We start from the raw sequence: 23,358 nt of genomic DNA, 5'->3' as shown, positions 1-23,358 counted from the left end.
TGTGCAATTTAGCAAAAAGAAAAGGAGGATTTGTGGCACCAGCGATGGCTCATCTTAAGTGATCACTCTCCTTACAGTGTGTATGATAAACCCATTGTTTCATGTTCTCTGTGTGTGTATATCAATCTCCCCTCTGTATTTTCCACCAAATGCATCCGATGAAGTGAGCTGTAGCTCACGAAAGCTTAAATGTGTTAGTCTCTAAGGTGCCACAAGTCCTCCTTTTCTTTTTGCGGATACAGACTAACAGGGCTGCTACTCTGAAACTTGTGCAATTTAGGGCAAGGGCCCCAGACCAAATCTCGGGATACAAACATCTCGAATTTTCTTTGGGACTGGCTTTGGGCTAAATTCCCCCGGGCAACGTTCCCATCCCAAGCCAAACCGGCGCTCTGGGGTCCCAGTTCTGTGACCGTTTAGATTCCGACCGCAACTTTGCAATGCACCAATATCCGTTGAACAGGCAAAGGGAGCAGCCCTCGGCGGCGGCGGCAGCGGCAGCGGCACAGCGGCAGCTACCGCCGCCGCCGCCGCGTCCTTCCTGCCGGCCCCAGCCTGGGCGCCCGCTCGCTCGCCCGCCCCCTCTATTCCCCGGCCCGGCAGAGCGCCCGGTCCCCGCGTTCTAGAACGCCCCGAGCGGCCAATCACACCTCCCGCGCCAATCAGCGCTGAGAGCGGCCTCCGGGGCGGGGCGCTCTCGCGGGCGGGTTGGTTCCTCGCGCGGCTGCCGCGGTCTCGCGGGCGGAGGGGGCCTGGCTGGGCTCGGGCCATGGTGCGGGGCAGGGTCACCGGGCTCGCGGTGAGCGACGTCCGCTTCCCCACCTCCCTGGGGCACCATGGCTCCGATGCTATGGTAAGTGCTGCCGCCGGCTCCCGCTCTGCGGCGCTGCAGGAGCCCCAGGGCCGCTGAGGAGCGGCTGCCCCAGCCCCAGCCCCAGCGAGTCCGGGGGGCTCCCCAAGCCGCTCTGCCGCGCGGGCCGCAGGGCTGGACTGTGCGCCGCTAAGGTCTCTGATGTGGGGATGCTGCATCCAACAGGGCAAGGGGACTGGGGGCTAGAGCCAGAGGCTGCAGCCCCTGGGCCGCGAGCCTTGCGTGTGCATCGTTTCCGGTCGCTCAGCTCAAATGCTGGTGACTAAAATCTCTCAGCGTCTCCCTGTAATGACTTGCGCTGTTCAGTGAGGGGTGACTTGCCCTAGTCCCCCAGATCTAGACTTTTCTATTTATTTTGCCACAAATCTTCAACTACCTAGAGGGCTGCCCTGTTTGCCAGGGTTTTGTGGTGCTTTTTGTTGCTCTAAGAGGTATGGGACCTATGGCGGGTGTCAAGCCTCCTTTGTAAGTTTCTTGCTCCAGTATTGGGTGTTGTTTTTGGTCTTTAATTTAGCACCCGGACCCTGACTATTCTGCTGCCTATGTTGTAATAGAAACTGATGCCCGTGATGGACTCAAAGGTTATGGATTAACATTTACTTTGGGTAAAGGCACAGAAGTTGGTAAGTTATTATCCCGTCCCTAAACACAAATGGGCCCCAAGTCACACTGGAAGCATTGGGTTCAATGGTTAATGCAGTTTCTCCATTTTTGAAAATGAAATACAGGACCATTTTAGGTTTCAGAGTAGCAGCGGTGTTAGTCTGTATCCTCAAAAAGAAAAGGAGTACTTGTGGCACCTTAGAGACTAACAAATTTATTATTTTACCATCGCTGAATTAAAAAAATAAAAAGCCATAGGTCTTGGGGCAGCTTATAGGGTTGTAGAGGTTGCAATTTAGCACTTTTCTTGATTTTTTTTGTTCCAATACATCACTTATTGGAGTAGCTCTTCTGCAAAATATCTTTATAATCTCCCCTAAAAGAGTTTGTTACAAAAAAGTTTTAATCCTGGCTGCAGTTTTCAGACTTGCAGGTTGCCTGATTCTAAACTTGCTGATGTCTTGTAAATGCTTTAAGCTTTTAACAGCCCTTGCTTGCTTTCTTCCCCTCTTTTCCCCCACCCCCATACAGAAACAGAAAACAGAACTGACTTTTGAAATTGCCGTTGCCAGGCAATTTTGTTACCATGGGCTACAGCTCTTTCTGGTTATTGGTGTAACAACAAACATTTTGAGGTGATTGAGGAAGATGTGAACAGTGAGAGGGCATCAGTGAGAACATTCACAGAATAGTAAAAAGTTGGGTGGGGGAAATATGTTTTCCCTCTGCCCCTTTCCCTCCTCGGTATTTGTGCCAGTTCAAATAACCTCTCATACTGCTAAGTCCCTCGTTAGCCATGTAGACTTACTTGAGAATAGTATCGTTGATTTACATTTTGTATCGCATTTTCTTTCTGAAAACTAGGCCCTGATCCTGTAGAGAACTGTGTGAGCAAATCCCTGCACCCACCAAGCATCGTTGACTTAGCCCCCGGACCCATTTGTCCATCTGTTCAGCTGTCTTTGCAGAATCAGGGCCTTAGATGGTAAAGGCATGGAGCATGCCTCTTTTTTAATCTGTAAAACACCTGTACACTTTTTGGGTGCACTGCATAAATTGTCAAAATAATAATGGCTGGATTTGGGGTGTCTCTGTGTATAAATGTCCATGGACATTTGCAGATATGAACCTCCAGATTACTTGATTTGAGAAGTTATTGCACAAATTAACTGTGAAATCTTTGTATGCGTATCTGATATAGTCATTGGTACAATTTAAGTTATTTATTTTTAATCCTCAATAAGAGGAGTGACAATTAAATGCTTCTTGCGCTTAAATGTGTGCAGCGTCGTTGTAGCCATGTTGGGCCCAGGATATTGGAGAGAAAAGGTGAGTGAGGTAATATTGGACCAGCTCCTGTTGGTGAGCGAGACAAACTTTTTACACTACTAGTGTAGTATAGATGTGCTGTCAGCCTTTTATCACTGTGTCATGTAATCCCTCTAGGAGTAGGTCTCATTGATCTGATGTTTAAAGTGCTGGGAGACTGTCTTCGCTAAGGCTGCCACCACTGCGAACAGTGAGAAAGTTTTGGAAAATTTCCCTGCTATAGACAGGGCTTAGGCTCTTTGTCCATCCTAGTAATTAAAGTTTAAATGTTGGTCTCCAACACCTTTCCATTGCCTTAGATGTTTGATGGGTGACCCTTAGAGACATGTCTGTGCCCTTATGAATTACATAAGGGCTTCATCTTGCAAGCACTCTGGTTCCACTCCAGCAAAGCATATAAGCACCCGAGTAGCCCCATTGAAGTTGAGGGACCCACTCACTTAAAGCACGTGCTTAAGTGCTTGGCTGGATCAGGGCCAGAGTGCTCAGCACCTTTCAAGAACAAGTCCATATGCTCAGAAATCAATAGCATTTTCACTCAGTGCAGTGAGCACAGTATGAAAATCCATGTCCCCTAAGTGTTCACCAGGTTTCAGGCCTAAGCAGTTTCTCTTTTATATAGAAGACGTATTGCAGCAAGGCAAACTGAGATCACATTCTAGATGTCCTTGAGGTGGTGAGGCCTAGCAAACACCAATAGCTTGGTTTCTCGCACAGTGATGCTTGCTTCACTCCAATAGCAGCTTTGCCTTTTCTTGATCATGGAGAATGTTCCATTGCAGCCATAACACTCTCTTTATAAGGGTGGAATGAAATCGTGAAAGGGTAAAGAAGGCTGTGGGCTTGCTCTATGTTAGTGCTTTTCAACCTGTCGTCCGTGACCCCGGGGGTCCGCAGACTAAGACTGTCAAAGGGGTCTGCACCTCCATTTGAAATTTTTTAGGAGTCTGCAAATGAAAAAAGGTTGAAAACCACTGCTCGAAGTGAAATGATCTGAACTGTGTGGCTCGGTCTTCTGCCTATCAGTTTATATTATTATTATGGCAGTAGGGAGAAAATATTTGGAGAAAGAAAACATAGGTGTCATTAGTATTGGCAAGAAAAGGGAAGGAACGATAGTTTAAATCGATTCTGAGGGCTCGATCTGTGTGTATTTATTTACACATTTATCTTTGCAAAATCACCTCCTGCTGTTCTGTATGTTCAAGATACACCTAGCTACACATGTCCATAGATAATTGAATGCTCAAGCTCTTAAACAGATAGGACCCAGGTTCTCATCTTTGCTCTACATCTCCAGGGGCACATCTGCACTATCTGGTCAGAAGCTAGCATCAATTTTTAAGCATTGTGCATGCAAAGCCTGTAATGTGTTAATCATTACATACTGCCTGATGATTTGGGGGAGGAAGTTTACAATCCAGGACCAAACCTTTGTCTTTCCAGGGTCATTCTGAACAATTGTAAGATTTGTGCCTTTTACAAAGTAACAATGTATCCATTGCACACCACTTTTTCTTAGAAAATTGCTAAGTAGGTCTCTAAGCAACTCTTCATAAGTGCTTTATTGCCTGGAAACCTTTCAGCTAACGGCATTCTTGGATCACAATATAACAGTCACAAAATCATAGTCCATTAAAAGTTTGCCACTCAAGTATAGTGACAATACTAAATATGTTACGAACTCTAAAGAATCATCCTCCATGGAGGTGATACCCTACCTCAGATTATATGTTGTCTTTCTCTTTTTATAGCCAGTTTCAGAGTAGCAGCCGTGTTAGTCTGTATTCGCAAAAAGAAAAGGAGTACTTGTGGTACCTTAGAGACTAACAAATTTATTAGAGCATAAGCTTTCGTGAGCTACAGCTTGATGAAGTGAGCTGTAGCTCACGAAAGCTTATGCTCTAATAAATTTGTTAGTCTCTAAGGTGCCACAAGTACTCCTTTTCTTTTTATAGCCATATTTGTAAAACATTTTTAAAATTAGTCCATTTACTCTTTAAAAGGGGAAAAAAAAGTATCATTGAATGCATAAAGAAGACACAACTATCAAGTATTCACAACTGATAGTCTTCTCCATCAAAAACAGCGGGGGGTGGGGGTTATCCATATAATGGCAAAATAATCTCTAAATATTCTGGTGTACTGTACGCAATCATACTTGCCAAGATAAAGAGATCTGTTCCTGGCTCAAGAGTTTTCAGAGTAGCAGCCGTGTTAGTCTGTATTCGCTTATGCTCAAATAAATGTGTTAGTCTCTAAGGTGCCACAAGTACTCCTTTGGTTCAAGAGTCTCGCTATTGCCTTCAATAAGACCTTCAATGAAGATACGGTCCTTTCTGCATACTTTGGACCTGGTATGGCAAGGTGCTGAGCACTGACCACCCTCCACTCTCCCGAAGTTCATGAGAGTTTGAGAGTGTTTGGTGCTACCTGTCTGGCCCCCATCGCTATAGTAGCTGAGTATCTTCCAGTATATATCCTCACAATACCCCTGTGAGAAAGGGAAATATTATTTCCCCATTTTACAGGAGGACAACCGAGGTACAGAAAGACTGAGACTTGCCTAACGTCACCAAAGCCTGGGATGGAGGAGGGACTTGAATCCACCTATCCCAAATCTCAAGCTAATGCCTTAAATAGGCATACCTAACAGGATTGAGCCCAAGCTTTCCTGTGCAGTTTGCTATTCTCTCTCTTTTATTTCTTCTTATCTGTGTCAGAAAATGATAGTTGAATGATGCTAAAATTCCTGACATGTCCGCTCCTTTCTGTGATGCCTCCAGCCTGCTAGATAACAATGGTATATAAGATACTTTCTTGATTTGCTAGTGTTTTGCTCTAACAAAATTCTCTGCTGGAGCTTGTGTTGAAATGAGATGGGGTAGATTTTTTGGAGGAGTTAAAACAACTGGATCACAATTATTATATAATAGCCAGAAACAAAATCCCTTATAAGGAAATGAGAAATTTAACATGGCTGGAAGTACCATATATACTGCACGAGATGCATCAGGTCCTGTGGGTGAGGTCTAGCAAATCCAAAGAAACAGTCTTCTCCCAGCATTTTAGGGAAACTTCTGTATTTACTAGTGCTCACAATAGCATAACACTGCCCCCTCTGAACACTACTGTGGTGTGTGCCTGAGGATTATATAGGCAGCAAGATCTTTCTCTGGGGTAAAAGGTGATGTGCAAGTGACTTTTCATCTTCAAACACCCTTCAGTTATTAACTAATTGAGCCTTACAACCTCTCTTGGTGGTAGGTATTATCTTTACTAGAGGATAAATAGGGAAACATGAGATGCAGAGTGGTTATGTAGCTTATCTGAGGCCACACAAACTGAATCATTGGCAGAGCCAATGTTACGTGTCAAGTGTTCCTGGCTCCCAGTTACGTATTCAATCTGCTAGACCAAGCCCCTCTCAGAAACGCAGTGGGGCTGGAACAATTAGCATAGTGGGGTGCTGAGATCCATTGAACCAAACTACAAACCCTGTATATGATGGAAACCACTTCAAGCCAGGGAGTATGGCAGCACCCTTAGGTCCAGCACCTATGCAGAAAAGGTGAAATTCTAAAACATTGGTTGAACAATAGAACTAGTATTCTAGTAATTTTGTTCTAGTCACTGTGTGGTATTAAAGCACTAAATTCTGGTGTGTTTTGCAGTTGTTTGTGCAGTTAACGCTCTCTCCATTCACGTGGTTAATAAAGACCTTGAAGAAATTGTCAGTGATTTTAGAGGATTCTACAGGCAGCTCACCAGTGACGGACAGCTCCGATGGGTAAGGGGTATCTTATGGAGTGTTGTGAAGTGTATGGCAACAAGCGTGAATTTGTGTTGTGAACGCTGTAAGGACACATGTAAAAGTATTTTTAGATAAGGATCTCTGTGCAGTAATGGGGGGAAGAGAGAAAATTTCTGTTTCACAACCAGGATCCTAACATTGCAATAGGATCTACACAGGCAGAACCCATACACCTATCTAGAGCCTTGTTGTTTTCAAGGGAGCTTTAGACAAATGAAAGTATCCACTCACATAGATCCAATAGCAGAAGTGGGGCTTGGGGTCCAGATTCTTTTCCCCTGTGTTTAGAGCCCACATGCTGTTTTGGCTTGCAATGTTCACAAAATAATATTTCTGTACAGTGTCTAGTATTCTTGGAAATTGAAAACTCAACTGGTATGAAGATGAACTAGAGATCAATATAGCCATTGTAGTAATCTCGCAATGCACTTAATACACACCAACTTCAGATTTTTCTCAGTTTCTAATGAACAGAGGTTTATCTTTTTAATTCCAGTGGTTTTTCCTTTGTTGTGTTGTCCAGATGTATAAATTTGCTAATGGTCATTAACTAGAAATGAAGACACCAAGGTATGCTAAACCATTATAGGTAATTGTATGGTTGTTTGTTTGCTTTTCTTTTCAACAGATTGGTCCAGAGAAAGGTGCTGTGCATTTGGCTACAGCTGCTGTTCTGAATGCGGTGTGGGATTTGTGGGCTAAGCAGGAGGGAAAGGTGATGTACTTAGAGCATATGGACAAAAAATGTCACTTTATTTGTTAAATTAGAGAGTCCTAATCCTGATATGCTTTTTGCAGATTTAGATCCTGGTCCTAATTTCATGGATGCCCACCCCTGAGTTCACTGGGGCTATTCATTTTGTGGGACTGAGGCTTTAGTAGCTGACACTTATACACCACTTACCAGTAGAGGTGGTTGGGAAGAAAATTCAGCAACATTTTTTGTTTGAATTTTGACCAACGATGACGTCTTTACAAAAGCTTTTTTGACCAGCTCTACTTAACAACTAATTTTTTCTTGATTTCCTCTTTCTTCTTCTTCCTTTGCAGTCTGTTCATAAAGTTACGAATTCCTTGTAACTACCTTCTAGTATGACCTTGTAAGCTGTTTGGAGCAAGGCTCATATATTTCTATCTGGGGCACGTAGCATGGTGTTAGACACTGTGTGTTTTAAAAAAAAAACCACACTCCTAGGGCAGGGAGTGTCACTTTGTTGTGTTTGTACAGCACCTAGCACAATGGGGGTCTTGGTCCATGACTAGGACTCTTAGATGCCACCACAATAGAAGTAGTAAATAATAATAGTACCGTACTAGTAAATCATCGCTACTGTCTTAAGTTGGTCCAGTAAAAGATATTACTTCACCCACCTTGTTTCTCTAATATCCCGGGACCAAGACAGCTAGGACAACGCTGCTAACAATTGCCTTATACTCTGTCCTAGAAAAGAAAAAGTAATGGGTGCCTCTAAACTTGTCAGTATCCAGGAGTGTGGCACAGCCCAACATAAGGGGCATAAGAAAAGTAGTGCCATAGAAATCTTAAAAGTAGAAAGGATCAATTTCTTCAGCATAAATAACATTTCCAGTAATAGTGTCACGTCAGCATTTCAAGTCTGACTAATTTAACATAATAAAAGTGAGTTAACACTAACTATTTGCAGGTCCAGGATCAGCGTCCTGGCCATAATGAGGCAGCGCTGACAGAGATGTTTCTGTTAAAGTAATTTAGCCTGGGGCTTGACATCTTGAATCTCCTGTCTTGATTTGGGAACCACATCAGCCAGATGCATTTGGTGTCAAATGTAAATGTTTTCCACACTTACTTTTTGTCACTTCAAGATAAAATATCACCTGTATGCTGCTTTTATATGCTCTCCATCCATTTCATATCATTTAATTGCTTTGTTTTTTAGCCTCTGTGGAAGTTACTAGTTGACATGGTAAGAAAATCTTATTATATGTGAGTTAATGTTACCGCTGTTGTTTTTGCTGCATTAGAAGAGTAAAAATTTCAGGCAGTATCTAGGCTAGTTACCTCTATGGCCATTTAGCTCATTCCAAGGCTGTAGAAACCAGAGGGTTCTACAAGCTGTGGATGTGACATTTTGCTCTGGAGGGCTCTTCTCCTTCCAAGATGTCTCTTTCTGGCCCTACACAGCTGTGCAAATCGGCCCCTTTAATGGGAGCACTGTGGAAGACTCTGTGCTGTACAGCTACAATACTATATATGGCAACTGGAACCCATCTATACCGATACCAGTAAATTATGTTTTTAAAGTACAGACCTAAACCCTTATGATTAGGCTGAGGAGCTGTGTTTTTGTGCCAAGACAAATGTAGGGATTCGATTATTGGGTTTGGTTGGTTTTTATATTGACAAGTAATTATTTTTTGGAGAGGAAATAAGTAAATATTTCATCATCTGTCTTTTAGCAAATACTCGGATCTCGTTGGCCTGCACTTTCAAAAGTGACAAGTTATTTGGATGCTTCTGTTTTTGGGTGCTTGACTTTGAGATACATTGACAACATAGTGAGCACTCACCTTCTGGAAATCAGACCTCAATAAGGGGTCTCAACATGGGACACCAAAAGCAAGTACCCAGAATCACTAGTCACTTTTGAAAATACAGGCCTCTGTATACAGTAATAAATGTTGATGTATTTACAGAAAGTAAAAGTCCAATCTCTCTTGATTCATTAGTAGCAGATTTTATATTCAGATATTAAGCATGTGCATAAATCGTTGCAGAATTGGGGACTTAATATTTTTTTTAATGAAATCTTCATTTTTTAATATGCCTAAAGTATCCCATGTTTTCAGTCTTTTCTGCAACCTGTTAATATTGAATCCCTTCTCAGTTTAAAATGTATTGAATTGGGTTTTTCTCAAACTATTTCAATCAATTGCTTTCAATCCTCTTTTGATAAATACTCTCTTGAGACAGATTTTCAAAGGAGTCAAAAAGCAGCCTCTGATGCTGAGTGCACTGTCGTTTCTGTGTGAAGATTATAGTATGTACAGATTTGCACACCTAGAGTATTCCAGATGGATTAGTCATTTTTTTAACGTTTGTTAATCAATTACACCCTGTGCAAATATTTTTGTACATGCTTAACATTAAGCGTGTGAGTGGCACCATTGAGTTAAATGGAATTACTTACATGCTTAACTTTAAGTACATGCCTAAATATTTGTTGGATTAGAACTTTAAAGTTTGCCAGAGTCAGTTAATCAGTTTGATTTCAGAGTTGGTGAATCCACTCTCAGTACCGTCTGTGACAGGGAAAAAGGCTGATAGATGGCTCATACGGCAGATGTATATGTTACCTTATTTATTGTCTTTTTGTAATCATGTGATTTTATTATTCTTTGCTGTTTGATTTACATTAAATATTTTGTTAACAGGACCCAAAGCAGTTGTTATCCTGCATAGATTTCAGGTATATTACTGATGCACTAACAGAAGAAGAAGCTCATGGTAAGTCGTCCTTCTCTCAAGACAGATCTCCTTACTCCTTGAGCTGTTTTTGATTTCAGTGGGACTACTCAAGCAGTAGGGCATTACTCTTTGTAAGTAAACAGATCAGAATCTTGTTTTATGAAAACAGCAGAGTGTGGTAGTAAGATCTGGAGGAACTGAACTTTTGCAATAATCTTAATGCAATAATCTTCCCCTCTCTTTCTCCCCTGCCCTCATGCAGAAATACTCCAAAATGGTCTTCTTGGGAAGAAGAAAAGAGGTAAGTTTAAACCAAGTTTACTTTTGCTGTCTTGTAGGAGAGTAAAGGACTGAACACATCACATGATTGATGTGGCATTCTGCATCCCGGAGGATCCTAGTCACTGGGAAGTGGAATGTGACAATTGACGCTCTTGTATGAGGCTGAATGCTTTATGTGATATGAGTCATTGGGGAGGTGTACATATAGAGGGGGCTTGTGCTGTCTTGGTGGCCATTTCCTTGGGAACCCCTCAGTAATGTTTGTGTCAGTCACGATGGCATGGTGATGGTGCTGTTTTTTTTCTGAGCTGAAGCTCTCCCACATTTTGGAAAGAAGGGGAGGATAGGGAGGATTTTTCTCAGCAAATTTCATCTGCCCTGATTAAAATGAGATTTGATTTTTAAACTCCTTTCATTTCCATGAGTACTTTGTATTTTAGTTTTAGATAAGCCGTTACTCATCTGTTAAAGAGAAAACAGCATATGTTCATTGGTGACATTCTTTGGTTATTTAGAAGAGCAAGTGTTAAAGCATGGATACCCTGCTTATACCACGTCTTGTGCCTGGCTGGGCTACCCGGACCAGCAGTTAAAACAGGTTTGATTCTTTGACATTAGATTACAGAAGTAAGATTTTAAACATTTCTATCCAGTGGGGAATGCCAAGGTGACTATTCAACACTCAGGGGTTGCTTAGTTTTGGCTCAGATGCAAAGTGAAACCATTAAGCATTGCATATGTGGGAGGGGTATGTGTGAAAGCTGGCCCTGTTCTGTGGGCCTGGTTGTTCATTGGCTTTTGTGCTAGCCACAGTAGGAAGAGTTTTATAACCTTTTTCTACCTTGGGGTTTTAGCTGTAGCTGTTGGGGTAAGCATGGACCATTGCAAGCCAGTTTCCACTAATGTATTGTGTATAACTAGAGGATTGCACTTGTGCAGCTATGTTGGTGCAGAGAATGGGCTTTGTCTACATGGGGATGCTCAGGAAAGTAAAGATGAATTAACAAAAGGTGTGAAGTTAAAGCGCATTAAACCCCTGTGTGGACACTCTCCTTCAGAAGTAAAGTGGCCTTAGTTTGCTGTAACTAAATATGCCTTCAAAGTGAAATATCATGAAAGTTCTTCACAGCTCTGGGATCTGAAGTCTGGTTAATACAATACATGTTTATCATCTGGTTTAGTTTTTTGGAAAAGTTCAGCTTTCTGTGTCATAGGACTGTCATGCATAGTACAAGAAAATAAAGAAATGCATAAAGTATTTCTTTTCGTATATTGAGGAATTTGGATCCTACAATTCAGCTGGATGTTATTCATACCTCTGCTCTCAATTACTGTCTGCACTACACTTTTGTCAATAAAGAAATGGATAGAAAGTTCACCCTGGGTTAGACAGCCTGTAAATAAATACTAGTCTACATATTAAGTAGTGCAGTTACTTGGAGATATAATAGATGTAATTTTCTCTGCAGCTATGCACAGATGCATTGAAGGATGGCTGGACAAGGTATAGTAAACAATTATCTCATTTGCTGAACTTTTCTATTTAATGATTAGTAACAAGTAGAAATATACTATCGAGATTAGTCCTGATTTGGCACAGAGACAGACTAGATTGAAAAGACCTATAGGGTCATCAATCTTTACATTCTGAGAAGAGATGTCTTTGCTTCTGATATTCTTAAAAAATATTTTCCCTTTCTGCTATTCCATAATATACCATTACAGTAGGTATCTAAGTAAATGTATGGCAAAATGAGCTATCCTGGCAAGCTGTAAGCTAGTAGCTAACAAAGGTAATTGCTTTCCTGTTGATTCATGGAAAAGTATTTGCTGTCTTTTTTTTTTTTTTTTTTTTTTTTTTTTTTGTTAAACAAGGATGAAGTGTACTGGAAAAGGGAAAGATGTGATAAGGAAATATTGACCATAAAACACTGACTCTGGTGTTTTTCTAAATTTGAGTTTAGAGTTTCTCATAGAGGAAAGTTATCACTACATTAATCGTGGTTAAGTGACCTACATTTTATTATAAACGTTGTGTCTAGGTTCAAAGTAAAGGTTGGTGCCGATCTGCAGGATGACATTCGTAGATGCAGACTTATTAGAGAAATGATTGGCCCTGACAAGACATTGGTGAATATTTTTTTTTTAATGACTACACTATTAAGTAATTTTAAATATAAAATGGCTGTCTCTTCATGTAGATACATGCTTGATCTCACCCTGTACCAATATTTCTTGTGCCAAAACTCCCATTGAAATCTAACCCAGTTTTCTGACCACAAGTCCTCTCTTCCCCCCCCCGCCCCCAGCCAAAAAATCCCAACCCAGTTCTATTGAAAAATTTCAACTATCTCTGTTCCAGAGTGCTTCACTCACTTGCTATATAGAAATTGTTTTGCCTGCTACTGAAACAGTCACTTCTGGAGTTTAGAGTGTCACCTCTTTAATGGTGTACAAGAACACTACACAGAAGTTTGGGAGAGAAGTTGACGATATCATATTCATTTGAAACCTGGTGGAGAAATTCAGAAAAGCAGAATACAACTACCACAGTTGGAATAAGGATTTGAGACCAAATCCATGACCTTCACTTTTGTAAGAAGTTTCCTGGGGTCTTTTAACGATTACAGTACACCAGGGCCTTTGATTTAATGTGTCATCTCAAAGCAGCATTTCCAGCAAAACATAATTTTTGGATCTCCACCTGGAGTTCATCTTTTAGGCTATTATTTTATCCTTACCTTTATTGAGTCTAGGAATTGTAGAACATGTGCTACATCATAATAAATCATATGTGTTAACGATCAGAAAACAGCAGTGATCTACACTGTCTGAATTTCCTTTTTTTCATTAATTTATAGGAACATTATGGGTTATTTTTTTTGACAATTTCATATATAAAAATTCAGTAGAGTCATGTAAGTGAATTTGTTTTGTAATTACTCTCAGATGCTGGATGCTAACCAACGATGGGAAGTGAAGGAAGCAATAGAGTGGGTGACTAAATTAGCTGAATTTAAACCATTATGGATTGAGGAGCCAACTTCTCCCGATGATATTCTTGGTCATGCAGCCATTTCTAAGGTTGAAGTGTTTGTTTTTCATTTCAGTAATGACTTAGTGACTACACACCAGAGAGCAGTAGTGATTCATTTATTGACACTGCTGTTTGGAATGTTCAAAGTTCAGGCTGAAACAGCTGTCAAAATTCATTAAATATGTTTGCTGCAAGATCCTGGGCACATCCTGTATTTGTATTCCATTACACTTAAATGAAAAGTATGGTCCAAAGATTATATAAAAGGCCATGAGACTATCATGGTTGCACAAGAAAAGCAACCAGGATTTGCCATGAAATGTGTATGTGTCCTTTTCTTTAAATATGTGTGGATTGGTGTTTCAGTAAAGTTAGTAATACTAGCTCAAGATATGTGCTCATAATGTGATATAGCTAATAGTAATGCTTGAGCCGCAGATGTATATCCCCTTATGGCAGCACACACCCTCTTACATAATTCTTCACATGTTATTGGGGTAGCAAAAAAGCAGCATAAAATGCACTAACAAAATTACACAACACTTAGTTTTTTCCAAATGCATAGCAAGTAACAAACATTGCACTTCGTTAGCTGTTCTTCTCTCTCTGTCTCCTCATTCTAGTGAAAACCAGTATTTGGGAATTACAGATTAGAAGCAATTCCTTTGTTTTTTGTTTGTTTATTATTTATTTTTGTAGGCCTTGGCGCCATTAGGAATTGGTGTGGCAACAGGAGAACAAGTAAGTTGATGTCTAATTAATTGTTTTTTATTCAGTCATTTATTTAATGTAGCTTCTGTGATTTTTGAGAATGTGTGCCAAAGTTCTTTGATTTCTCACTTGGGAATTAAATAACATGACTGAAAACAGCCTTGGATTTATTTCACATAATTTAAGACCAACTAATACTTTTGATAGGTATTCTCTCCCCCACCCCCATTTGTCTGGACAATCTGGGAAGATTTTGTTGTGATGAATCTGTTATGAAGATTTGAACAGGGATCTATCACTTCTCAGTTGAGTGCCCTAACCATTGGCCTATGAAACATCCTGATGGAGGGCTCCCTCAGTGTCCGCTGTTGAAGTTACCTGCTTTAATTAAGTACTTGAGCCAGAGAAGGAGTTAGAATGATTCTATAGCCTTGGGGTAACAGGGCTCACCTGAGAGGTCGTAGATGACCATTCAAATTCCTTCTCCTCTGCAGGTGGAGGGGAGACTTGAACCTGGGTCTCCTACATTTTGAGTGAGTACCCAATCACTGTGCTAAAGGCTGGTTAGCCTCCCTTGCCCTCTTGTTGTTTTTGTGTGAACTTGCCTCACTTGCGGCACCCAAGTGCCTATCTCCCACCTGAGCCCCAGAGCAATTCACAAACGGGGGAAAATAAGCATTCAGCCGCATAAGTCACCTGCTGGGGATCTGATCTGTTAAGTATCAGGCCCTGCGGGCAACAGTGAACATGCAGAAAGGCAAAAACATAGGTGTCTAGGGAACTCGTTAGTGTAAAAATTCAGGCACTGAGTGAATTTAGGTGCCTACAGGGTTCAGCAGCAGCCGGGCCGGAGCTTTATGGACCCTAGTTGGGCCTAAAGTTGGCATCTAAATACTTTTATGGATCCCACCCTTAGCTTCTTGCTAGCACTAGTTCCAAAAGGCACTGACAGAAGTAGGATGATCATATTTCCCTATGCTGAATATGGGACGCGTGGTAAACTTGCTTGTATTCAAGCGAGTTCAACGGCAATCAATCTATGCAGTACAAACTATGCAGTACAAACATTCCAATAAACATCAAGTTGACTGAGCCCCTGTTAAAAAGAAACACTGCGTAGTTGGATTCTCTTTAGTTACCTTCTTAATTTTAAGGCTGTAGGGCTCACACAAGGAGAGGTTTCAGAATAGCAGCCGTGTTAGTCTCTAAGGTGCCACAAGTCCTCCTGTTCTTTTTGTAAATACAGACTAACAAATTTATTTGAGCATAAGCTTTCGTGAGCTACAGCTCACACTCCCGTACACTTCTCTCACACAGCGTGGGTGACGGACCTACCCAACCCTCCTTGCCCGGTGCTCTTCACCCTCCGTGCCTGGCTGGGCCCCGGGATGGACCCACCTCTCCTGGTACCTGGCGTTGCGTCATCTTGAGGCAACATGGGGGGCACACAGGGTCACATGCCCCCCTCCCCAGATTTCTGCCCAGGTTCACACCAGAATGTGGCCAGCAGCAGCCTTTGTGGGAGGGAAGGGACGGGAGCTGCTTCCAGCGATGGGTGGAGAAGGGATGACTTGGCCTGTGTCTTTGCAGAGCTCATCTCTTCCTCCCCCCCCCCCCCCCCCCGCAGTCCCCCGTGGCTGGAAACAGCTTGTCCTTTCCTACCCGCACAGTGTCAAAAGGCAGCTAACACCTCCAGCCTGCTGCTGGCCGCTGACATAACCCAGCCGCCTACTGTTCCCTGGCTACAGCGCAGGCAGGAAGGGGTTAAGCCTAAGAATGCTTTGTGCACCAGGGCCCAGGGATCCTGACTGCAGGGGCTTCAGCGAACCCCACCAGAGAGGTGGGCGAGGGTGCCTAGGGGACAAAGCAGCCCTGCACTCCCTGGGGGGCAGGACCTAGGGCAGCAGGTTGGGGGGTGAAGAGGGTGCTAAGCTCCTGCCTGGGGGGCTGCTGTGGAACCTGCAGGGTCAGGGTGCAAACTGGCCGGAAATCGCTTCCTGCCCCCAAACCCATCCCCCCTGCACCACTCCAGAGCTTAGCTGAGGGGTGAAGAGGCTGCCCCGTGCCAGCGCTGTGCGGGGCTTTGGCACATGCAGGGCTTGGCTCCTTATGGCCAGCGCCCTGGGCTGGAGGGTCTTGGGCTTTCCCAGGCTGTGGCCCAGCCAGAGGCAGTGGGGGAAGGATAGAGCCTGCCGGCCAGGCTGTTGGTGAGTTGAGTGCTCTGACCAGGGGCTGGTTCTCCGCACAGCTCTGGTACTGGGACATGGCCTGCTTGGGGGGGATATGGGGGAGTAGCGGGGCTGGAGGCGGTGAAGGGGCAAAGCAGGGAGAGGACAGCAAGAGGAGGAGCAAGTAAAGGGCCGATGGGTGAGCATCAGAGGTGACATGTAACCGGCTGCCACCTGGCACCTACCTGCACTTATCAGCCACTGCAGCTCACAGTGCGCAGCCAGTGCTGGCTGGAAACGGGGGGGGGGGGTGGGGGAGGCCTGCTGGCTGAGAGCCAGCACACAGCAGGGGCTGAACTGATGGACCAGCAGGGGGAGTGGCCGGCCCTGTGCACTGCAGCTTTGCCCTGCCACAAGCCTTGCACACCCACCCCCATTGTTGGCCACTGGACCCCCTACTCACTGCTGGTGGACAGGAAGCTGGTGAGCAGGTATCCAGCCAGCAGCAGGACCCACCAGTACTGATGAGAGGGAGACAGAAAATATGGACAATTTGCCCGTTTTTAAGAAAGTCGGGACACCTGCAGCAGGGCTTAAATATGGGACTGTCCCTTTAAAAACTGGATGTCTGGTCACCCTAGACATCAGCAGCATGTAAAAATATCTTAGCAGTCCAAAGACCTCATTTCCTGAGTTCCTCTCTGGATGTAACGTACAAATTGTGAGCTATCAATAAAATGACTGGTCCCTTTAAGAAAACCAGCTTCTGCACCAAAGTGCATTAACAATTGAATTGTTTTTTATTGTGCTCAATGAATGCCATACCTCTTCCTGCCAAACCCTTCTACTAAATCAACAGAGCAGAGCAACGTAATTTAGCAAATTCTCATTGCTCACTGGCAGCTGGAGAGAAATCCTGCATTAGCTTAGGTTTACTCTGTTGCCATTTCTCATGCAAAGCCCTGCTTTCACCATATTTCATTGTGATGCTGACTTCCAGCTGTTGTTTGCCAGCAGATAGAACATTTAATTTTTGGTGTGAATAATGACATCTATTAAGGAGAATGGGTGTGAATTAACTATTAGCACTGACCTGCCTGGCAGACTAAAGGCCAACTCCTGAGTAACAGGCTTTATATAATGTACGTAGAGGTTTTTCCATACCATAATATCCGAGCATCACATAAACATGAATGTATTTATCATATTTCCCCTGTTAGGTAGGGGAGTACAATTATCCCCATTTTACAGATTGGAAAGTGAAGCACAAAGATCAAGTGACTTGGCTAACATCTACACAAGAAGTCTGTGGCAGAGGTAGAAATGGAATCCTGAGTTTAGTAATTAAGACACTTGACTAAGATCACCCATCATCTCTAGGGCTCTACCAAATTCACAGTCCATTTTGGTCAATTTCACAGTCATAGGATTTTAAAAATAGTAAATTTCATGATTTCAGCTATTCAGCTGAGGAGGGGTCGCATGGTTATTTGGGGAGGGAGCAATATTGCCACCCTTAGTTCTGTATGCTGCTTTCAGAGCTGGGCCCTCAGCCAGCAGCCACCACTCTCCAGCCACCCAGCTCTGAAGGCAGCAGTGCAGAAGTATGGGTGGCATGGCAGGGTGCTGCCTTCAGAGCAGTGTAGAAGTAATGGTGGCAATACTGTGACACCTCCCCTGCCCCTAAAATAATCTTGAGAAACCCCTTGCCTTGTGACCCCCTTTTTGGGTTAGGCCCTCCAGTTTGAGAAATGTTGGTCTCCCCATGAAATCTGTATAGTAGGCTAAAAGTACACAAAATACCAGATTTCACAGTCTGTGACACATTTCTCACGGCTGTGAATTTGATAGGGCCCTAATCATCTCATTGGACTGGTCTGCAGGAGTCCATGAGAAGAAATAGTCTTCCACAGCCGACAGAACCACTGTGTATTCACTACTGCTGTCTGAGTGCTGCAGTAGACCAGTCATTCACATGAGGGGTAACATGCAATTAAGAGCAGGAGTTTTGCTTGGCAATTAAAAAACATGGAATTAAGACTCAGTTCTGATCCCAGCTTTGCCACTGAATTGCTGTGTGAATTTAGGCAAATACTGACTTTTCTGCGTGCCTCAGTTTAGAGAGCTGTAAAATGGATGTAATTCTACTATGCCTCTACTTTACAACTGTACTGTGATTCTTTAATGTTTGTAAAATGCTTTGCAACCCTCTGCACTTCTGTGCATTGTTCCAGCTAAGTGGAATAACAAAAAGAACTTGGTTTTAATGGGAAACATAGTGGGAACATTGTACAATTGTTTTGACTTGCATTGCCACAGTTCTTGTAATATCGTGCCAATTCCTTAGATTCTGGGGCTTAACTTTCTTTTTCTCCCCCCCCCACCCCCGCAGTGCCACAATAGAGTGATATTTAAGCAGCTCCTACAGGCTAAGGCCCTGAGCTATCTCCAGATTGACAGCTGCAGGCTGGGAAGTGTGAATGAAAACTTGTCTGTGTTGCTGATGGCCAAAAAGTTTCAAAGTAAGGCTCTTGGAATTGTATCAGTGGCACTAAAACCTCTTTTGTTCTAAGCCAGTTTGCCATGCAGCTTCTTCAGCTGTCATGTTGCTAACTCATGAGCATGCGCTTGTGTGTGATTCAGTCATTTGTTTTCTGTCATGCTTTAGTACAAATTCAAAATGCCTTTGGTCCCTTATTACTGGAAGCCGAGTTTCCCGAGGGCTGCTGGGGGTGGTACTGGAGCTGCAGTTAAACACCAGCAGAGTTGGTACACAAGCTTTCTGAATAATCTAGTCATTTGCCTTTACTCTTCAGATTGGTTTAAAGGGATTGTTCTGTTTTCATTTCAGTTCCTGTGTGCCCTCATGCTGGGGGTGTTGGGCTCTGTGAGTTGGTACAGCACTTGATAATATTTGACTATATTTCAGTATCTGGAAGCCTTGAAAACAGGTTAGTAATGTGAAATGCTATTGTAACATTTAATAGTGGTGATGGCTTATTTTTTCAAAAGGCTGTTGACACGCAATAATAACCAGTAAACAAAAACACCCACCCACTCACCTCCCTGTGGCTCTCCCAGAGAATTTTAAACCAGTCAGAAGTGTGTGAACTTCACTCTGGCAATTGCCTGGCAAACAGCCAGGAATATTTTTGACAAAGATTGTTTGATACTCTTGAAAGTGTATTTTGGCATCTCTCTCACACCTACAACCCCCCTCCCTGTAACTAAAATGTCAGGCCAACACTTTCATGACCAAAGGATTAACTCCCTGCTCTAAGTTGAATAGTGTTCTACGTGTAGCTTCCCAAAAGGATCTAACAACTTCCCTTATCTTGTTTAATATCAGCTTCGGATTGTATTAGCCTTCTTTGCGTGCAATGAACAATTTTTTCACATTATTGCAAACACAAATTTCCTGAAACTCTCCTGTTGGCTGTATATTCCTGTTCTTCGCACTAGTTGTTTTATAAATATTAAAGTCAAATATTGTAGCTTCATCTTTTGCTCACATTTAAAATCAGCTGAATCATAAACGCTTCCTCTTGTTTTGATCTTCCTTGTCTCTGGAGCGGTATATTTAAAATTGCCTTAGACCTTGTTTGGTAAATTTTGCTGGTCTACAGCCACAGCAATGTTCTTGGTAATTCATAAACTAAGGAGCAGACCCAGCCCTTCAGCTGCCCTCGTTAGTGACTTCCATTGCTGCAGAAAATAGTCTTGTTTATACCCTTTAAATACCCATGTTAGATGCATACATTCTGTATCCACATTGGCTAGCATAAGAATCAAGCTTTTGTGGTACTTTGTGGATTTTCCAATCAGTAAACCAAGCTCTTCTGTATAAATTTACTAATCTCTGTCTATTGAAAAAGGAAGTTTGAATCTTGCTCTCCTAACCCTACATACTGCCCAAAGGGCCCATCTTCTGCCCTGTATTCTTGTTCTGGCTTTTTATTGAGGCCACCAGTCCTCACGAGGCTAAAATGCCAAGCAGATTCTAGTTAATCAATATGAAACACTGTCTAGCAGTAAGAAAAAGAGTACTTGTAGCAAGTACTCCTTTTCTTTTTGCGAATACAGACTAACACGGCTGCTACTCTGAAACCTGTCTACCAGTAGTTTCCACTTCTAAAACAAAGCCTCCTAATTTGATCATTGGGATACAAATATCAGTCTAACTTTTACCCCAACCTTGTTTCCTTGTCAGGGATAATAGCAATGAATAAATACAAGATTAGGTGAAACTGAAACCCATCCCTCCTCTTTCTTGCAGGATGTGTGAGTATGTAGATCATTTGCATGAACACTTCAAATATCCTGTTGTAATCCAAAATGCTTCCTATGTACCACCTCAGGTATGCTATGAGAGTATCTACTGTACTTAAGTGGCCTAGTAAAGAAAGCATCTTAATTACAAGCAGTTTAAAACTAAGATTGCTTGTGAAAGACTCCTTTTACAGTCATCTGCAGAATGAAAAAAAGTTGATATGCTATAGTTTAGTCTAATAGCACAGGTTTGGTAGTTCAGAACTGTTAAATGAAAGGTATACATTCCAGCACACATGCTTCAGGAAGTGGTGTGACCCTGGCCTAAAACCTCAACCCAAAGCAATTCTCTAGTTACTGATGTTTAATATATCAGCATTGCTGGGCTAGCCAATTTAGGTGGAAAAGTATTAATACTTCTCTGTTCATCTGGAGAAGAGGGCATGAGGGAGAATAATTCACTAGAGATGCTTTAAAACACTCAGTTTTTCACTGAAACTCGTATTCCAAAACTAAAACTACAATTCTCTTCAGCCCAGACTTTTTAGAACTCTAGTTTTCCATTTAACATTTGCATCAGGTGTTAGGAGATTACACTAGTTAACACTGATACCTTTTGTATTACAAATTAGCCTGGCATAATCCCCAGAAGCACAGAGATTAATTGTTCTCCAATTGCATGACAGCAGTTAAATTACTTGAATGAAGAGGGGACTAGATCTAGTATCACTTTCTAAATGGCAACTTTTTTTTTTTAATCTTGTAGAATGCTGGATATTCCACTGAAATGAAAGAAGATTCTGCAAGGAAATACCAGTTTCCTCAGGGAGAAGTTTGGCAGAAGCTCCTTTCTAAGCCATAAAGTACTACTACATTAAGCCTAACCCTGACAGTTTTCAGGCAGAAGATTAAATTTCCCAAGCTTTTCATGCGCTATTGTTAGGTGATACAAGATTTCAGCTGCCAATAAATGTTCATGTCACCAGGCAAAAACCTTCAGGAATTAACATAACATATAGTCCAGGCTGTTTAGTTTAAAGAAATGACTGAGGCCTATAATCCAGCAAAGTTGTTATACTTTAGTTTAACTAGTGGATGGGCTATGAACTTAATTTCTAGAACTAATCAGTAACTCTGCAGTATTTATTTTCATAGATTCCAAGGGCAGATGGGACCACTGTGATCACCTAATCTGACCTCCTGCATACCACAAGACTTAAAATTTCCCCCAAATTTTTTGAACTAGAGCATCTCTCACACACACCCACTCTTGTTTTGAAAATAGCCAGTGTTGGAGCATCCAACATGACCCTTGGTAAATTGTTCCAGTGGATTTTCTCACAATATACTAGAGTATTTGAATTTAGAGATTTAAAATAAAATTCCTTACTGTCTACTCTTGTCATAATCCTATTCATACTGGTTATGTTGTGGAACCAAAAGCTGTACAGTTAAGAGTCCAGTGGCATCTTAGACTAACTGATTTGTACATAAGCTTGCATGGATAAAAAAAAACTTCTTCAGATGTGCATGTTAGGTATAGAGCTATGCAGAGTTGTTCCATTGATTTGTGAGTTTAAGTTTGAGCCTTAAAGAAAATCCAAAAGTTTTTACTCAACCACCTTGTGTGTACATAAACTACCATGGCTTGGTAAGATGGGCAGCATCATGAAAGGACCAGAACTGACACTGACTACCCCTGCTGCAAGCTACTGGGGATGAGTTGATAAAGCTAGGTGTTATGCTTTATTTGTAGCAAGACTTTGGTGACTAGACATTTGCTGATTCATCAGAATTGAAATATTTTGAAATCGGTGTCCAACAAACTTCTGTAGGAAGCCTGCCTGGCTTCTTGACAACTTGCTTATCTGCCCACTGCCTGCTGAGGGGGAGTAGAACACTTGAGAGCCTACAAGCCCCAGCTTCCAAGTACCACAGCCCCTGTTCTAAGTAGAAAGAAAAGGAGTACTTGTGGCACCTTAGAGACTAACAAATTTATTAGAGCATAAGCTTTCATGAGCTACAGCTCACTTCATCGGATGCATTTGGTGGAAAAAACGGAGGAGAGATTTATATACACACACACACACAGAGAACATGAAACAATGGGTTTATCATACACACTGTAAGGAGGTTTCAGAGTAGCAGCCGTGTTAGTCTGTATTTGCAAAAAGAAAAGGAGTACTTGTGGCACCTTAGAGTCTAACAAATTTATTAGAGCATAAGCTTTCGTGAGCTACAGCTCACTTCATCGGATGCATTTGGTAGAAAAAGCAGAGGAGAGATTTATACACACACACACACACACACACACACACAGAGAACATGAAACAATGGGTTTATCATACACACTGTAAGGAGAATGATCACTTAAGATAAGCCCAGGTTTCAGAGTAGCAGCCGTGTTAGTCTGTATTTGCAAAAAGAAAAGGAGTACTTGTGGCACCTTAGAGACTAACAAATTTATTTGAGCATAAGCTTTAGTGAGCTGTAGCTCACGAAAGCTTATGCTCTAATAAATTTGTTAGTCTCTAAGGTGCCACAAGTTCTCCTTCTTTAAGATAAGCCATCACCAACAGCAGGGGGGGGAAGGAGGAAAACCTTTCATGGTGACAAGCAGGTAGGCTAATTCCAGCAGTTAACAAGAATATCAGAGGAACAGTGGGGGGTGGGGTGGGAGGGAGAAATACCATGGGGAAATAGTTTTACTTTGTGTAATGACTCATCCATTCCCAGTCTCTATTCAAGCCTAAGTTAATTGTATCCAGTTTGCAAATTAATTCCAATTCAGCAGTCTCTCGTTGGAGTCTGTTTTTGAAGCTTTTTTGT

The 23,358-nt window shown here is 42.3% G+C and overlaps 1 protein-coding gene across 3 annotated transcripts; it reads left to right on the top strand.

Annotated features, from left to right (window-relative positions):
• Positions 1-682: 682 nt before the first annotated feature.
• ENOSF1 (enolase superfamily member 1) lies at positions 683-21,925 on the top strand. 3 transcript variants are annotated; one of them, XM_038390214.2, is made up of 16 exons: positions 683-853; positions 1,386-1,494; positions 6,478-6,593; positions 7,246-7,332; positions 8,534-8,560; positions 10,029-10,101; positions 10,325-10,363; positions 10,860-10,942; positions 11,814-11,848; positions 12,387-12,474; positions 13,294-13,428; positions 14,081-14,122; positions 18,653-18,782; positions 19,112-19,211; positions 20,537-20,618; positions 21,296-21,925. In XM_038390214.2, the coding sequence occupies exons 1-16, from the start codon at positions 770-772 to the stop codon at positions 21,389-21,391; spliced, it is 1,326 nt and encodes a 441-aa protein (XP_038246142.1). In that variant the 5' UTR covers positions 683-769; the 3' UTR covers positions 21,392-21,925. The 3 variants fall into 3 exon arrangements, with proteins under 3 accessions (XP_038246142.1, XP_038246144.1, XP_038246146.1); XM_038390216.2 differs by lacking the exon at positions 13,294-13,428; XM_038390218.2 differs by lacking the exon at positions 1,386-1,494 and having other exon boundaries at positions 689-853.
• The last annotated feature ends 1,433 nt before the right edge of the window (positions 21,926-23,358 follow it).

Source organism: Dermochelys coriacea, chromosome 2 (assembly GCF_009764565.3).
Source record: "Dermochelys coriacea isolate rDerCor1 chromosome 2, rDerCor1.pri.v4, whole genome shotgun sequence".
NCBI lineage: Eukaryota > Metazoa > Chordata > Testudines > Dermochelyidae > Dermochelys > Dermochelys coriacea.
The sequence above is the reverse complement of the archived record's forward strand: the minus strand, read 5'-3'. Positions and strand labels throughout refer to the sequence as shown.